Source organism: Onychomys torridus, chromosome 11 (assembly GCF_903995425.1).
Source record: "Onychomys torridus chromosome 11, mOncTor1.1, whole genome shotgun sequence".
Lineage (NCBI taxonomy): Eukaryota > Metazoa > Chordata > Mammalia > Rodentia > Cricetidae > Onychomys > Onychomys torridus.
The window spans coordinates 43,559,921-43,578,567 of record NC_050453.1 but is presented as its reverse complement, the minus strand read 5'-3'; the positions used below and the strand labels follow the sequence as shown (position 1 = coordinate 43,578,567).

Here is an 18,647-nt window from a genome sequence, read left to right as displayed (position 1 = left end):
CTCCAAGCCTATGTCATTCTAGCTGTACTAAAATCTATTTATCAAGATAAGTCAAATCCACTATTAATTTTCCTTATGTTGTGTAAGAAATAAAGAAGAGAGAAGTCATCAAGGGCAGAGCAGACATAATAAATATAAGGAGGTATCTCAACATTAAGAATATCCTACCGGGCGGTGGTGCATGCCTTTAATGCCAGCACTGGCAGGCAGAGGCAGGCGAATCTCTGTGAATTTGAGGCTAGCCTGGTCTACAGAGAGAGTTTCAGAACAGCCAGGGCTACACAGAGAAACCCTGTCTTGAAAAAAAAAAAAAAAAAACCCAAGAAAAAAAAAAGAAATATCCTTTGCTAAAACTCCAGGATGATTCCTTAGGAGATGTAAAATTGTGGGTAATCTTTACATAGAGGAGACCATGAGACTTCCCTCTTGGATGTGGTTAAGGAGAAAACTTCAAGGCAAAAATGTAAGGACCTGATCACAGCATCCATGGGGATATACACCTAAGAAGAACAGGAGGGAGCCTCTGGGGACCAGGAAGACAATAGAACTGAGGTTTCCTGTGTGCTCTGGCAACACTGTGAACCAGAAGTAACAAACTAAACAAAAGGCAAAGCAGATTCCATTTTGACTCTCCAAAGTGTACTACTTCCCAAGCTGGTACAGTTTCGTGTCTGGAGTTTTGCTCTCTAACGCTAGGGAACATGGTATGTTTTCTAGACCTTCTACTTGATAACAAACATATTGAAGAGTGGGTCGCATCTCCTATGTCTGTGGCTACCCAGCACCTGAATGCTCATCTAACCAGCCTCTCCTTGCACGTCTTGGCAAGAGCAGCTAAGGGCTACCCTGAAGCATTTTCAGTGGCAATGTGCTTTCCAGCCTTGAAACATCAAGGAATCATCCTACCTGTTGTAAAACAGTGTTAAAAGAAAGTTCTCTAAGATGTGGTACTAACGGGAAAATAAAAAATTCCAAAAAATTCCAATTAGTGTGTTTGAAGTTTCCAAGAAAGAGATCTGAGGTTATACAAACTCAAACTACTCTGGGGCCTACATACAATTCACAGAATGCCTAGCCCCTACACAACTTCCACCATTTCAAAATTAAATATCTAAAATTGTTTTTAAAAGATCAAAAAGACTTTTATTAAATGTCATGCTTTACAAGCAAAATAGCCACAGGCTTCTTAATGAAAATTATTTCAAGGGTTTGAGCAATCCCATGCTCATGATTACTGTCTCTCTCTGCAGCTGCCAATGAGGACTCTGCTCATACCCAAAAAGAGATCAGAGACTGGAGTCCAAGGTAACGTCTGATGCAAACATCGGTTTAAGGAATTTATAGACCAAACATTGAAGTGCTTTAAAATATTAATGTTAATTGATAGATAATCTGCTATAGGTGGAACTGTGACTCCAAAAACTCCTATGTTGAAATCCCACCCCTTGACACTTCAGAATTTGACCATATCTGGAAATAGGGTCATTGCATGTATAATTGGTTAAAATGAGATCATACTTGAATATGGGGGTCATTAATGCAGTAAGACTAGTGTCCTCCCTCAAAAAAATAAAAATAAAAATAAAAGGAAGTGGGAGGCATAGAATTGACACAGAACACAGAAAGAATACCACATGAAGTTGAAGGCGGAGATCTGGCTAATGAACCTACAAGCCAAGGACTACTTAAGATTGCCAGAAACCACAAGAAGTTAGGGGGAAGACATGGCACAGATTCTCCACACAGCCTTCGGGAAGAAACAACACTACTGACTTCATTTTGGAATTTTGGATTTCCAGTCCTCAGTCTAGTAAACACTGAATGGTAAATTTCCATGTTTCAAGTGACCAAGTCAGTAATGTTTTGTTACAATCACTCTAGGGAACATTTTTGCCCTGCCTTCTCAGGCACTTCTTTATTTCACACATTTATCTAAACAAAACATTTTTTTATAAAAATTGAAAAAATAAAAAAGAACTTGTGAAAATCTACTTCTCTTCAAAAACTATGGCATATTTTGTGAGGCCATATAATCCTTAGTTATGAGGTATGTAAAATAAAGAGCTGCCATTTTTCCCACAAATGCATGGAAAAGAATCCGTGACACAAAACGCCACATCCTCTATCCTCGTGTATCACTTGTCTGTAACTCTGCCTGTCCATGCTCTGCTTCTCTCTTCTCAAACTGAACTAAAGGTCTTTACCTGCCAACAACTCATCCTTCTTTGCCACCTCTCTCTTCTCACTTCTTTTAGGTTCTGGTTCTATATGCTACCTAGTCTCTCTGCTGTCGTTTGCAATTTTTTTCAATTATGTGGAGAACTTTTAAACAGTACTTAAATGCTCTTTTCTCCTTACCATCCAAAGTCAAAACATCCTTACACAACCCTCAGATCCAATACCCAATGGCTGTTGAGCCATTTACTGTGTGCAAGAAACTGGCCATCTATTATAAATCAGCCCTCACATAAACCTTATAAGGTACATCGCATTAAGCACAAAAAAATGGTAATTCAGCCAGCCATAGGAGGATCCAGGCTTCCAAGCTAGGGTTCAAACTCCAGAGCCTAATCTACCTATTATGTGATATCTCATAAAAGAAACTCCTTGTACTCACTAGATTCACTTTCTTGCCTACCACTCAGCCTTCTGGATTCACGGGTATAATGAGAAATTATAGTCCCATAACCAATAAGGTTATTAAGAAATAACTTTAACATTATTTGACCTTTACCTTCATTAATAATGAGTAATAATAATAATAATAACAGTCTTATAAATGGAAAGAGTTGACAGCTTGCTTACAACCTCTGACCTTTGTTCTTGCTGTGTTCATGGACTCTCCTTTTCAGAATGCTCCATGAGTTTCCTTTCTTCTGTCCTCTGTTTGCATATTCCATAGTTCCATCCAGTCTCTTTTCTCAGTCTGCACTCTCCTTGGGTGATCTCACTTATTCCAAAGGCTTCAACTGTCATCTGTATAAGTTTCACGGGGATGGAACATCAACTTGGCACATTCAGCTAACACTGACAGCTAGAAATGCTGGGAGTGATACCTGGAGACAGACAGGCCACCCAAACAGACCCACAAGGGAAGCATGGACTGTGAAAAATTCGCCATCATTGACTAGTATCTGGCTCTCAGATACAAAACCTCAGAAACTTGAGCATGACACTATCACAGTATTTTAAACAAGGGAGGCTGATGTATACAACTGGTATGCCAAAATATGAGTTACCGACGAAGAATATGACTGTCTGGTGAACCTGATGTATGTGTCTGTCTGACTGGAGTATTCTCTCCCTATAAAGAAATGGCATGAGGTTACGTTATCAGAAAGCTGTTTAAAGTGGATACAACCAGAACAAGGACAGTTAATTGTATGGTGCTAATGTGAAATGACATCATTACATATTTATAAGGAAAAACAGTCCATCACCACAGTGGAATCTTGGTTATTCAAGTGCAAAATAAATTAGCACATTGAATTTATTTTATAACCAAGTTAGAACTTGGTTGGACACTGCTCAAATATGTTTGACCAGTTTTTGTTGCTGACCCATGAACTTCTGGTTGATGTTCATTTCAGACAAGTTATGCTATGAAGAGCTTTCTATCAGGATTCACTACCCTGGGAATGACATTGTCTCTTAGAGGAAACATTGCATCATATCTCTTCTCTCCTGCTGCCTGCTAATTTTAGTAGGTAATCATTTTTATTTTTCCCATATTTGTAGGACCAAGTCAAGTCAATTGTACTTCCTTAACAACTCACAAATCTATCTTCTTCTCCTGGTGTCCAGGCCTCCTCAAGGTAGCTTCAGGATTTCCTCTGACTTTCTACCATGGCCTCATCTCTCATCTCCCAGCTCAGAGGACTCCCTTGCTCTACTGTGCCAAGAGATAAAGTTCTAAATTGAAAATGCAGTGATGCCATGATAATCCTTGCAATCCTGCCAGCTCTCAAGCGCTTTCATCGTGAAATCCAAAACCTTTAATACATTTTGATCAAGCCGCTTGTATTCATGAACTTTCCTCTGATTTCAGCCCAGATGGCACTTCTTCCAGAAAACCTTCGCTAGCCAACCCTGCTTGAATTCACGAGAGTGGAGTACTTCGCGTTTCTTTCCACTACAGAATATGCTGTGGTATGTTATATTGTCACACTTCCCCTGCACCCCTCCCCATAGACCATTAGCCGCTTCTGAAGCTTGTCTCACTGTTCTTCAATCAACACACCTATCATGATCCTTGACATTAGTAAACAATAACAAACGTGTTGACTAGTGAATAAACGAATACATGGATGAATAAGTAACAAGAAAGGTTTATAATGGAGTATTTCTAGTCCTTTGCAGGTTTCTCTGTGATGATGCAGTGGTGTAGGGTCAGGGGAACACTCAGTATATCAGAACAGAGCTGAGGGTGCACTGGTTTGAACTGTCCTAGCCCATGTGTTGACTTGTAGCCTAGTCATCAAGCAGACATCCCTTAGTTCTCTCCTCTTGCCATAGAAACACTGCACATCTTCTCCTGGAACTTCATTTTCTTCTTCAATTTCTATGGAGAAAGGTGACTTTGAGCCACTCATTGTATAGTACATTGTATTGTTAAAAGTGGGTATTTGAAAATTACATCTGCTTACTTATTTATTAGAGGTGGGACGGTGGTCTATGTGTGGCAGTCAGGATAATAACATTCAGGAGTTGTCTCATTCTACCATGTAGGACCTGGGGACTGAACTCAAGTCAGGCTTAGCAGTAAATGCCTTAACTTGCTGAGCCATCTTGTCAGCCCTCTGTGGTGCATCTAAAACATTTTTACATGTACTGCTTTATTTAACCAAGCTAATGCCACTAGGGTGAAGAGAGCTGACATAGTTGTACTCTTATTTGGTGCCAGTTTCATTATTTTCTGTTCTCTATAGATATGGAGAATCCTAACAGAGTTGACCACACAAAGAACTGAAGTTGACAACCCTGTAGACTTGTGAAAATAAAAACATGGTGTGGCTCTTTTATTTGTACAGTGCTTCTTGGAAATCAGTTTATTTGCTGTGACACTCCAGCAGTAGGTCCAGTTAAAATTGGAGAGTAATCAGGCTGCCTGAGGGCATGTTGCTGAGACATTCCACATGATAGACACACACCCCAGCCTAATCAATTGCTTATGCAAGCATTCAGTAACTACCCAAGAATCGAGCATTTTCTAGATCACCATCTTCCTCCTTGATCAGGCTTAAATAAGAGCTATATTATCACTGAAATACTTAATTGACAAATTAATATGCTGGAAGTTTTGGTTTCATTAGTAATGTGCGTTAAAAATAGATTCACAGATGTGAAAGGCAAGATTTAAATATGCCTAGTAGCCCTTGCTTCCACGGCTAGAACAAAGTACACAGAGAAATTTTCTGTTCTCTAACATTCATGCATTTATTCATCCATGCATCCATTGAAGAAATATTTCTCAGTTATCTGTTGTGCTGTTGAGCCTATAAGATAAATGAAGTACTTGGGTTGAAAACACCAAAAATTACATTTTAATCAGAAACAAATCATAAAGAAAGCCCAATTCTGTTTGATTAGCTAGAAAATAAAGGGTTTGTCCTCAGTTTAACCAAAAACAAACATGAAACACCTTCATTCTGTGGTAACCTGAGCAAATATTTCATCAAAATCCAGTGTCTCCTACCTTTGTATACTATTATCCTTCTTATTGTTTTAGAGTTTAACAATGTATATAGATAGGCGTGTGCTTCTGTGTGGGTGTGAGCACATTAATGCTGGTGTGCAGAGAGGCCAGGGGATAGTTTCAGATCCCCTGGAGCTGGTATTATAGGCGGTTGTGAGCCACCAGACAGAGGATTCTGGGAACTGAACCCAGGTCCTCCGTGAGAGAAGTAGGAACTCTTAACCAGTGGGCCTTCTCTCCAGCTCCACTCTTTTATCTTCTCGAAGTTTTTATTATGCACAAGTAAAGCATCTCTACTTAGCCTCAACACTATCTACTAAAGCAGTATCTATTACCTCAGGTTAAAACATTTTATCCTGAGAAACAAATTACCATTGTTCACCCAAAACCCCTCACTCTGGGGATAAGGAGTGGAGATTAGAAACAGAATGCTTGTCTTCAGTGACCAGAACTGAAGGGGGGGAAAAAAACCTAAAACCCTCACTGAACTGTTAGTGCAATTTCCTTAGTTCCTCAGATCTCTCTCTCTCTCTCTCTCTCTCTCTCTCTCTCTCTCTCTCTCTCTCTCTCTCTCTCTCTCGAGTGTGTGTGTGTGTGTGTGTGTGTGTGTGTGTGTGTGTGTGTGTGTGTGTGTGTGTGTGTGTGTGTGTGTGTGTGTATTTCTCCTAAACTTGTCCTGCACAATGTGTTAGAGGCTGGAAGCTTCTTGTTTTCCTATACTTACTGAAATTGAAATCATTCAACTTCAGGTTCAGTTCATATAAGAGCAGCTAAATTTTCTGAATGTATGTCATCTTTCCTTGTAAGACTCTTCCTGTTCATTTTGGTTTCAAGTAAGTCTGCTGTTGGCCAGAAAAAAAAATATTCAAAGAATCTTTATATTACAAAAGTCTTGGGGTACTTTCATAACACTCTACAAATCTGACCAAACCATACAAAACCATTGGGGGTTTATGGGTTTTATTAAAATGAAACTCTTAAATATAAGAGACATGTAATATTGATATTTCTTCCAATGAATCAAATCCTTTATATTTCCAGTCTCTTTAAAATCACTTAACTTTCATTGTGATATGACAAAAATGTATAGTAAAAATCACTGTCTGGTAATGACGAGGCATTAATTTTATAGACAGCAAAAGAGGGGTCTGTCAATATTATTAAACAATTTGCTTAAATGAGAAGAATAAGGAAAAAAACACATAAGTTTTCCATCTCCAAATCGACGTTCATTCTCTTTAGTTCACTCCATACAGGCTTCCATCACTTCACGAGACTTCTCTTCTTGAATCATCAATGGTTCCACATTGCTGAACTCTTTCCCACTGACCAGTCCTCAAGACAGAGCTTCCTCGGCCTCTCTGCCTCCAGTTTCTCTGGATGCTTCATTGGTTATCCGTCACCTCTCTAGTTAAGCAGCCCTGTGCCTGAAGGCGGAGACCTCAGACCTTCTCCCTTACCTGAGCACAGTCAGTCCCTTAGTAGATTCATAGTCTGACAGCCCTAAACACCATCTTCATGTATGTCTTTGGGTCTGAAATTAATATCTCATTTGGGTCTGAAAATGAAATATCAAGTTTCCCCCTTGAACTCTTATGTTATATATATATGACTGCCTTCTTCCATCTCCACTTACATGTCAAGAAATATCTCAAGTTTATACATGTTCAAAAGTGAAAGCCTCATCCTCCCATCATTTCTGAAGCCTATCTCTCACTCATTATTCTCCACTTCAGGATGTGGCCATGCCACACATCTATTAACTCAAGTCAAGTTCTCAGAACCCACTTTATCTTCTGTCATTCATGAACTCTATTTCTCAAAACACCAATAGCTATCAACTCCACCCAAGGAATTCACAGTCTTCTAGCTGACCCATTTCTACTCTTGATATGCCTTCCATTACCACCTAACAATAGAATGATGCTGCAGATGTATACGTCAGATTGTGTCACTGGTCCATTTAGAACTCTATAATTGACAGCTGAAGAGATGGCTCAGTGGTTAGAAACACTGGCTGCTCTTCCGGAGGACATGGGTTTGATTCCCAGCACTTACATAGCAGCTCATAATCTGTATACCTCCAGTTTCAGAGAACTCAGTGCCCTACAGATAGTGCATGCACATGGTATAAAGACATAAATGGAGACAAAACACTTATACACATAAATTAATATAGAAAACTCTAAAATAGCTCTCCACATCATTTGTGGTAAAAACCAAAGTCATGGAGGACTATGAGTCCTTTCTTGAACAGTTCTTATCATATTTCAGGCCTCATTTGCCATTTCCCCTCTATCACTTTCTGTGTCAAAGACACTCCAATGCCTCACTGTTGTTAAACATGTCAAGATACTCTTGTCACAAGGATATTCTACAAATAGTTCGTCTGCCTATAAAAAGATATGCTCAATGCTCCCTCCTTCAAGAATTTGTCAAACTGAAATCTCTTCTTTTGGATGGTGCCTAGCTACTATATTTAAAATTCTAACACCCTCAGATCCACCCTGAACACCTCATGCCCTCCTCCTGCTTTTTGTTTTCTCCATAGCAATCATAGGCATCAAATGCTTGTGTGTATTTTAATCATATCCTTTATCACCTGTGTTCCCCTTTCTACGGTGGAGTGTAAGGTCCATAATGGCAGGAGCCTTCTTTTTGGTTGGATTTTCTTTTGGCTCCTCATTACATTAAGTAATGCCTGAAACACAGTAAGTAAGTGGTCAAAGAACACAGACCAATAGGAGATACTCCAGAGAGCGAAACGTAATTGTCCAAGAGAAGAAGGAGATGTCCACTCATTAAAACACACTGTCTATTTTCACTCCTTCTGTCTCTGGAAATGACCTCATAGAGCACGGGGGAAATGAAACACTGAGTAACCAGAGGGGCTGCAATCAGGAGAGACCATCAGCAATCCTCAGTCTGTTCAGAGGAAAATAGGACTGAAATTTGAGCAATATTAAAAACAGCAAAACTTAATACATACTCTAATAATTGACGACATGTTGATGAAGCTATGAAGAAACTGGATCTCATACATACAGCTAATGTGATCATAAAATGTTGTAACTGCTTTGAACAGTAGCTTGCCCACCCCATCAGCAATTAAACATATACTTATCACAACTCAGAGATTCCACTTCTAAATATACACTCAGAAATAATGAAAACATGTCTACACAGAAATGTGTACGTGAATATTCATAACAGTTATTCAGAAAAGGGTAGGGAATATCTAAATCTCTATCATGGACCAGTGGATATGATATAAGTTGTATATTACACCATGGAATATAATTTGGTTGTAGAAAAAATTGATGAACTGATACATGTTTCAATATGAATGAACCTTGAAAGTATTGTTGACCTAAGTAATCCAGTCACAGAAGACCATATATGATTATAAATAATATCTATAATATATCAACCCAGAACAAGAAAACCGAGAGACAGAAAGGTGGGTTCATGCCTTACTTAGAAGAAGAATACTTTAATCAGTGGATAGGAAATTGACAACTAAATGGCATAGGACTTTTTGGTTTTTGGTTTTTGGTTTGTTTTGTTGTTGTTTTTTAGGGGTTTTGTTTGGTTGGTTGGTTGGTTGGTTGGTTAGTTGGCTAGTTTTGGTTGTTCAAGACAGAGTTTCTCTGTGTAGCCCTGGCTATCCTGGAACTCACTCTGTAGACCAGGCTGGCCTTGAATTCACAGAGATCCGCTTCCTTTGCCTCTCAAGTGCTGAGATTAAAGGCATGGGCCACCACTGCCCAGCAGTACAGGACTTTTTTAGGGGTAAGGAAAATATTTTAAAACCAACTGATGATAGTGTCACCTATCTGTGAACATAATAGAAATCATGAAATTACACACGATAAAGGGATAAATTGTATGATTTATCTCAACAAAGCCATTACAAACTCACACAGTAGCCAGGTGTCGTGGTGCACACCTGGAATCCCAGCACCATGAATCAGATGCAAGAGGATCATCCAAGAGTTCAAGACCAGCCTGGCCTACATCATGAATTCCTGGAAAGCTGGAGCTACCTAAATGACCATGTCTCAAGAGTAAATTAAGTAATTTAAGTTAATACAAGAAGCATGACTTTGGGGATTAAAAGGCTCCTTCAGTACAGCTAATTATCATTAAAAGGCCAGCTTCTGCTTCCACGAACTGAGGCAGTCCAGGGCAGCTGCGTCACTTCCCCATGTGCTGCTGATGTCACTGGATCTCTTCTGCATGAACATCTTCTAATGAGCTTTATCACCACACTGCCCAGGATTAGGATCTCTGTTTCCCATGTATTTTCAAACTACCACCATTTGGAGCCACATACCTTTCCCTAAATTGTCCTGTGGACCCACAGAATAATCATCCCCAAAGACTTAAGACTTTATTCAAAAGCCTCAGAGCATGTCCCCCAAATTAACCCATTATTCCATCTAGCTACATGGGATGGTAGGTATCAACAGAGCAAGCACTCAGGTCTTTAGTGTCATTACTCAAGTTCAAAGCTAGATGTTATTTCTTTCCACATTATTTGTTTCATTCAACTATACAAATATGCACTAGAGACTACAAAAATAATAGCCACATATAAAATAAAGAATCACAAAATGTCACAGTTAGAAGTGTCCTTAGGTATGTTCAAATCCAGTTCTCTCACTTTGATATGAAACTGAGCTTCACAAAAAGTAAACTGACTTTTCCCTAATGTCAGTAATATAATCAATCCCCATTCAAGGTCCTTCCTATCATTCCATCCTGATCATCAACAGAAAGAGAAAAAAAAATTCTCAATGAACACGCACATGCATGAACACACAAAGAGGAAATCAGAAAAATCATCCAAATGGTAATAATCTGTTAAAGTGAATTTGAAGTTAAATGTTAATGGTGTATTGTAACTTCCACTTCTCTATCTGTAAAAATTTTTAAATACTCTTGGATAATATAAACCATTGGCCATTCCTCTCTACTTTTAATCATAATGGAAATATAATCAATATGTACATTGAGTTATAAGCAAAATTTTATTAAACAAGTTTAACTGCTATTTTCTCATACAATTACTTATTTTTTATTTTATTTTATTTTTGAGACAGGGTTTCTCTGTGTAGCTTTGGAGCCTGTCCTGGGACTCACTCTGTAGATCAGGCTGACCTCAAATTCACAGAGATCCACCTGCCTCTGCCTCTCAAGTGCTGGGATTAAAGGTGTGTGCAACCACCACCCGGCTTTCTCATACAATTTAATTCAAAAAAAAAAAAAAGCTCTAATTTGATAAGTCACCTGTAATTAACATCCCCAGTTTCCCCCCACTTTGAATTCTGATTGTTAAACTATAGGAAAATCAAAGACAGTGTGCAGATTTTCTAACTGGATACCAGTTGGGAAGGCAGGGCATGTTATACAATTTGTTATAAAATATTTCCACATCACTCCAAACTATGGTAGTTCAGCTTCCACTTATGAGATGAAACATATTTTATGTTTTTTCCAGCAACATAATGTCACAATGTTTTTTTTGGATGGAGGCAAGCAAATTGTGGTATAAATTAGCAAAATCGGTTTTTACTTTATATTTGAGCCAACTTCAGACTCATCCCTATACAGGAAATATATTTAGGCTATTCCAAAATTACAAAAACCTTAGACTGCGGCATAAGTGGCCTTGAAACATCATGACATTTGAGGTGTCTTACTGAGACAGTAGACACAGCAAATGACCACCTAACTCTTGATTCAAGTGGTAAAGCAGGGCATATGTTGAAATGCATGTGTATACTACAGAAGAACAGGACAGTTTATTGTGGTCATTGAAGAACAAGAAAATTCCAGAAAGTTCTAGTTCCCTCTCACTGTATCCCAATGACATCGTTTTAAATAGCTGAAACATACCATATTTAGTAACTAGCAGTAATTAGAGTCTTAATATGTTTGGCAAATGCACAAGGAAGGAAAAAACTGGTATCTTCAACATCATGCTCTCATTGTGAAAGAGACTATGCCAAAGTCTAGAAGAGAGAGGGGGCGGGCGGGCGGGCGGGCGGGGAGGAGTGGGGGAGGGCTTCTAAGAAACCACTGTTTTATTTCTTCCACCGAACAGCTACTTGCACTAATGAAACTCAGGTGGACACAAGACAGCGAGCCCCAGGGCTGCCCCTGTAATGCTACCCTCAGCAATGACAATGGGGGCTCCTATGAGTCTCACAGAGAGGTGCTACTTTAAAAAGAAACTGAAGAGTAAATAGGATCATGTTACAGAGCCGCAGCAGAAACCCACAGCTTCAGGGCACAACATAAAGTTATTTTTCTTCAACGACCTTTCAAAAGCACAGACACAGCAAATTGCATGCATTTGTACTGCCCTGAGACTCGGCATACCGTTTACACACATCTGTGGATCTAACCAATGATGACCCGGTGCAAAGATGAATAGAGCCGGTTAAGAAATGAATGGCTTCTGGCTCTCATTTTCATGCCTTCAGTTCCACTCCTAGTCACTATTTAGAGACGTGCCCTTGTGTCACACTGCAGGTTTGCTTCCTTCCCTCTTATGTGGGGTTATCCTTAGAGTGTGCCTGCTCTTAACATCCAGTGCCCTACTGTTGAATTCCACGTCCCAGTCTGCCTTTGCAATTAAAACAGTATTTAGACTTAAAATGCAGCCCAGCTAACTCTTTGCTGCGGTTGCTGCTGCAGATTCCTGGGTCTGATCTTCAGAGGACCACATTTCCAGGTCAGGGCACCACTGTTTAATCTCCCTCAACAAGCCATCTATTCCATGGCTAAGCCTAGCTGAGCGCTAGGGAGGTATGAGAGCAAACCCAGATGCCAGCGTGCAATTCTTTGTTACAACTGCATTTGGCTGCATATTCTTTTTTAAAAAAACTCTTTTAAAACTTTGTGACAATAAAACAAATTCATAGCATAAGAAGTAAGAAGAATTATGAATCACAACAAATACAGAGCGTATTTCCCTTACCTGGGTCATGGAAAGGCACCAAAGCAAAGTTGTAAAGAGGTCTCTTAGGTCTCTTCAAAGACGTCTCCAAAATTTTGGAAGCCCCTTCAATAACCTGAACTAAATCATCATACATGGAGCCAGTCACATCAAACACAAAAGCTAACGTGGATGCCCCCTCCGGAATCTCCTCAGCCCTGCTCTCCGACTCGGGGGTCCCATCTCCAGCTAGGGAAGAACGAAGAAGAGCCACCAGGAATACTGTGCGGACCACTTCCCAGGCAATCATTGTTTTTTTTTTTCTTGTTTGCTGGCTGCTTTGCTCTTTACCCTAAGCTCCTAAGCACTGTGCTTACTCCTCAACAGCAGGCAGAGGACTTCCTCTCTGGTGCCTCATCAGCTTTTTGCAGTCTCTGAACTCAAAGTTTGCAGCGGAGAATGAAATGGGGACCAGCCCGGAGCCCGGCTGCCTTCCCGGGCTGGGCTGGGCTGGGCTGGGCTGGGCTGGGCTGGGCAGCGCCGGGATGCCGCGCCTTTTGTCCGGCTCTAGGCGGCCGCGTGCAGGGCGCTGTGAGTAGCCGTGCGCGGGCAGAGCGCGGGGTCCATGCCCCTGGGGGGGACGCTGCAAGCCTGCGGTGCTGCCTCCGCCGCTGCTGCGCTCCAGGCCAGCGACTGAGCCTCCCAACTTTCCACGGCTAGCCCCTCCGCCGCGAAGCCCGGCTCGACCTCGCCTTCTGATTGGCCGGCGTCCGTCCCTCCTCTGCTGGAGCCCCCACCCGGGAGGGCGACTTTCCCCTTTCTGAATTCAAAGTCACTCCGGGTACCAGGGAAGCTAGGAAGCGCTCGCAATGTCAGCTCCTGTGTTCCCCTCAGAGTTATCCCCCGCCCCCTCCAAAATTCCCAAGGTAAACAATGGTTTTCAAGAATGCATGGCCCGGTCCCAAATTCGGGGGCATCGCAGGAGCTAGCACAAAGGGAATTGGTGCACTTTTTTTTTTTTTTTAAAGTGTGCAGCGCTGCTACTTCAGACACTTCTCTCATAATCCCCCACCCCACCCCACCTCCAGAAGCTGAGACGCCCCAGCCCAGCTTCCTGTCCCTCGACCCACCATACAGCCCAGCCAGAAGGGGGAGCTGGAAAATTCTCTCCTCTGGGCTGCAGCCTCGGGAGGGTCCTTTGATCTCCCTTGGGGAGTGTTTAGCTGAGAGGAAGGCAGGGTGGAGAGTGCTGTAGAGGCAAAGGGAAATGTAAGGAGGTGGGAGGAAAGTAAGAGACATCAAAAAGTCACTAGCTATGCTGGGAGACTGGAGAAAGAAGCTGGGTATCAATAAAACATTGACGTCCAATAGAAAGAATGGGGGTGGTCGAAAAAGAACGAGGCATACTGAATTCATATTAGAAACCCGGGGGAGTTGTAATTTCATTATCAAGATTCACTTTGCTCAGCTGTCTAAACCTCTGCGATGCATAGTGATGCAGAATAATGTCCCCATTTTGCATATCCTCTTGTACAACTATGTATCAGGTCGCAAGCAAAGATCCCCTAAAACGTTGTTCCCCTCCATGGCATTTTCTTGCCAATACTTAAGGAAACTTTACCGTGGAAAACATGACCATGTTCTTCCAAGGCGTAATCATTATATACATTAGAGCCGTATTAACAGATTTAAGAAAGTAAGCAAAGAAAGTCAGTCATGAGCTAACCATTCTTTGTTTTCCTTCAATAAATACTTTTTTTTTTCCTGGAAAGGGGGTCATTGCATGCAAGTATACAAAGAGCACACAAGCAGCTTTGTGCTGACTGGGACTGAGTGTATATGAGACCACCCTCCAACAGCGGGGGCAGCCTGAGGAAGGGCCAGCTCCCACCAGCCTTTTATGCTCTGTAACTGTCTTCCCTTTCAGACCCACCAGCTGTGGAACTTGAGTTTATGATATCTATAAGTCATGTCACTTAAAGGAAGCACATGGGCCATTTGGTCTGGGTGGGAATACGAGAAGAGGGGGAGAATGTGTTTCCTTTCCAAGGAGTATTTAGAGAATGTTGAATGCTATTTGAGTAGTCCATTCCTTTGTTTATTTAAAAAGGATTTCATTCTAGGTCATAGAGATCTGAGCTATTCCAGGTGCTCCAGGAGGTGGGTGAGTACTGCATTCAAGAGACAACCCTGGTGCTAAGTCCTGCATGCTGCTTACTAGCTGTGACCTTTAGCGAGCTGCCTACACTTCTTTTATTCACTTGTGAATGGAAATGGTGGCCCTCGCCTAATCAGGATTAAATGATCTATAAATGTTCCAGATGCACTTGGGGAAAAAAAAAGGTGCTGTTGGGTAAAAATTCTCTAGACCCTTACTGATTTATGCCCAGTGTGATCAGTTATTGCGAACAGCATTGAAATATAGGACTCTATGGATTTGCCGTCTTCTCGAAGTCCTGTGAGTACATTTTGAAGCTTTGTAACCAAATGTAGTTGGTATTATGTCCTCTTGATTGATAAACGTATCTTGAGCATTATGAAGCAAACTTCGCTTTCATTGATACTACTCTTTTATCTGAAATATACTTTGTCCGATATTAATACCAGCATTCTAACTTTCCTTTGACTAGTGTTGACATAGTGTGTGCTTTTGTCCTTTCATTTTTAACCTACCTGTGTCATTATTTGTAAAATGTGTTCCTCGTACACATCATACAACTGGGTCTTTTTAAAATTCCAACACAACAATCTCTGTCTTTTCAGAAGTATAGTTAGTCCATTTACATTCAGTGGGATGGAGGGTATGGTTGCACTTAAAACAATCACCTTTCTATTTGGTGTCTATCTGTTCTTTCTTGGCTTTTTCCTACTTTCCCACCTGATTTTGGATTGACTGGTGATTATTATTATATCTCCATTACTAGATTATTAACTATTACCTTTTGGTTAGTGGTTGCTGTAGGGTTTCTAATTTGTATCTCTAATTGATCACAGCTTCCCCTCAAGTATATTACACATTATTTCATGTAGGAAAAACCTTGGACTGTGACTGAGCAAGTAGCTCAGCAGTCGAGTGCTTACCTGGGTGTGGGGAGACTCTGGCTTTGATCTTCAGCACTAGAAAGAGAGAGAGAGAGAGTCATATGCTTCCAATACACGCCTCCTGAGCCACTTTGCTGTTATTATACCTATTTTAATTTAAAGTGGTGCTTTTTAAGGTCCACACTACTTTCTGTGATACAGTTCGACTAGAAATTGGTTGTCCCACTTTTGTGCATTTGAAAGTCTTTATTTAACCTTTGTTTTTTAAAAGGTAGAATTTCTTAACTGATATGTTTTTGTTTGTTTGTTTGTTTGTTTGTTTGTGGTACTTTCTTTCACTCAATTTCCAGTGAGCAAACTCTGTCATCTTTCCAGGTGTTCCTCTGCATGAACCATGTCTTCTCCTTTCAGTGGCTTTAACAGTCTTATTGTTATCATTGTTGGCAGAACTTTGATCATAGGCCTTGATACTGTTCGCCTTGTGTTTCCTGTCCTGGGAGGTTTTGAACCTCTTCCATCTCTCGTCACTGAATTTAGATATTATAGAACACTATTACTTTTTCTGTCTCCTACCTCACCTTCCTTTGGGAACTTCAAGGAGATACATGCAAGACACATGAAGTTGTCCCACTTCTCACTGATATTTCTGTTCCTTTTCCTTAATTATTACTTTTTTCCCTGATTTCATTTTTTAATAGTTTCTACACTATTTCTTTAGATTTTCTTAGTCTATTATTTACCGTCTAATATACCAGTGGTCTCTCTCATATACTTTTCTTCACAAATGTTTCAGTTTTCATCCATCTCCAGGAGTTCAATCAAGTTCAATAAAGCCTTTGATGTCTCACTTTCAATCAACGACTACACTGCATGCAGGTACAATTGTTGGTAATCGCTTGGTAACCCTAACAACTGTCTCAGCACATGGTTTGTTTTTCTCTCCGGATTCAGATTCTTGAGATACCAAACTCATCAGTTTTACTTTGAGGGGAGAGCTCAGGATTCTTCCAACTATTCCTGAACTTTGTTCTAGGACGGAATTAAGAGTTTTGGAAACAGTTTTATCTTGTTTTTAGAATTTGCTTTTTAACTTTTTAGGTATAACAAAAAACAGTTTTCTGTCTAGAACTAATTATTCCCCATAACTAAGAAAGCAACTGTGTCTTTTGCCCCAATACTCTGCAAATCATGACCAGTGAAAATGGATCACCTTTTTACCCCACCCGTTTACCTTTCTCCTTGAAGAACACAGCTTTTGGATACCTGACAGTTCTGAGGGATTGAGTAACTAGTAGCCATTGGCCACATTGAGTAACTAGTTAGCCATGGCCATGGTCACATTCACAAAGCACTCATATAGGCCTCCTCCTTGCTTTGTCCTCCACTGCTTTTCCCTACCACAACTTACACCTTCCTTTTTGCTTTCTGGGAACTTTGGGTGATATTCTCATGGACGGGGATAGCTAAAACAGTATTAGAAATAATTTAATGTGACCTGATGCTGAATGACAGAACTGGTGAGAATTGGCAGTATATTTTCATCCCTGGGGACCGTCACCTTGAATCACCTTAGGTGTGTCTTTCCTGAGCCGTGGGTGTTTTCCTAACATGGACGTACTGGCTCTCTGCAAACCTCTAAAGTTCTCTATCTACATGGCACCTTTTAGTATTGTCTCCTACACATTCTAGCAAAAGCTTGGGCAGTCTAATAGCCCCCACTATAGTCCTGCCTCCATTCATCTTCAAAGACCTGGGAATTCTTCCAAGATGGTAGACTAAGGAAAGCTATAGGTTCTACCTCAGTGGTTTCCATTTCTGTGGGATTGCTTTCTTTTTTCAGAGAATACCATGAAATAGTGCCCATGACATATTTAGCCCAGTATCTAGCAATACTCTCAAAGTTTAATTATATTCACTATCATATTTAAATGGCTTTGAGTGTTTGAATCTATGTACATTTACAGTAAGAATACAAGGCATGAAAAGCGATGGATAACTAAAGAGACTGCTTATTTGTCTATGGAAGTCTTCAGTAGCTGTTACAGCTTGGATATTGACCGCCTCCCACTGGCTTTGCCTCAACATGCGGTGCATTTGGAGATGATGGAAGTGAGAAGGGAGAACAGGAAGTGATACCTTCTGGAAGGAAGTTAGGTCAGTGGGTCTCTGTCCTTGAAGGAGATATAGGAACCTCAGCCCCTTCCTGTTTCTTTTATTTCCCTGCTTTCATAAGGTGGGCAATGTCCTCTGCCTTGATCTCTACCCTGAAACTGCACCTCCCCAGGAGCCTGAAAAACACAGTAGGCCATTTGAACATGGGCTGGTACCTACAAAACTGACCCAAGCTAAGCTTTCCGTTCTCGTGAGTTTACTCTCTCATGTATTTTGTTAGAATGACTGAAAGCTAATTAGCACACAACTTCTGTACCATCCTGAAACAAGTGTATGGTACTACTTCAGACTGTGTTGAATGTCTGTAGGACACTGCTGTTAGAAAGAGGGAGAACACAAAAAGGAATATTCAGTTCTTCAAAGACATGTTTATTTGTACATGCATTTATACAGAGACATGCATGCATGTACCTTCTATAATCTTAGATGTGTCTCTCTACCTTGCCCGTCTGCATTTCATGATCCAGTCCGTGGACAGAGCAAAGGCCCCCATGATCCCTGTCATTCCTTTCAATAAAATCTGATTCGTGTTGAAATGTAGGTCTCCAGAAACAAGCCAGCACACTAGACAGAAATTTTATTTATTCTTTAGAGTGAATGAACATCGCAATGCATGTTTTGGCAGCAATCACTTGAGAAAAACCAAGATTATAAGCTGAGAAAAGGTGAGGTAGAAAAATTGCACATCCAAGGTTGAAGGTAGGAAGAGATAGGCCAAAAAATAATTGTAGAACAGTGATGTTCAGATCAGAGTATTTCTCAGAAAAAAAAAAAAAATATATATGAATATAT

The 18,647-nt window shown here is 40.6% G+C and overlaps 1 protein-coding gene across 1 annotated transcript in view; it reads right to left on the bottom strand.

Annotated features, from left to right (window-relative positions):
* Nucleotides 1–13,115, bottom strand: part of Hmcn1 (hemicentin 1) — a 439,960-nt gene extending 426,845 nt beyond the window's left edge. Inside the window, exon 1 of the mRNA XM_036202400.1 lies at nucleotides 12,684–13,115. Coding sequence (XP_036058293.1) covers nucleotides 12,684–12,951 — 268 coding nt within the window. The 5' untranslated portion in view covers nucleotides 12,952–13,115. The remainder of the gene's footprint in view (nucleotides 1–12,683) is intronic.
* Between the last annotated feature and the right edge of the window lie 5,532 nt (nucleotides 13,116–18,647).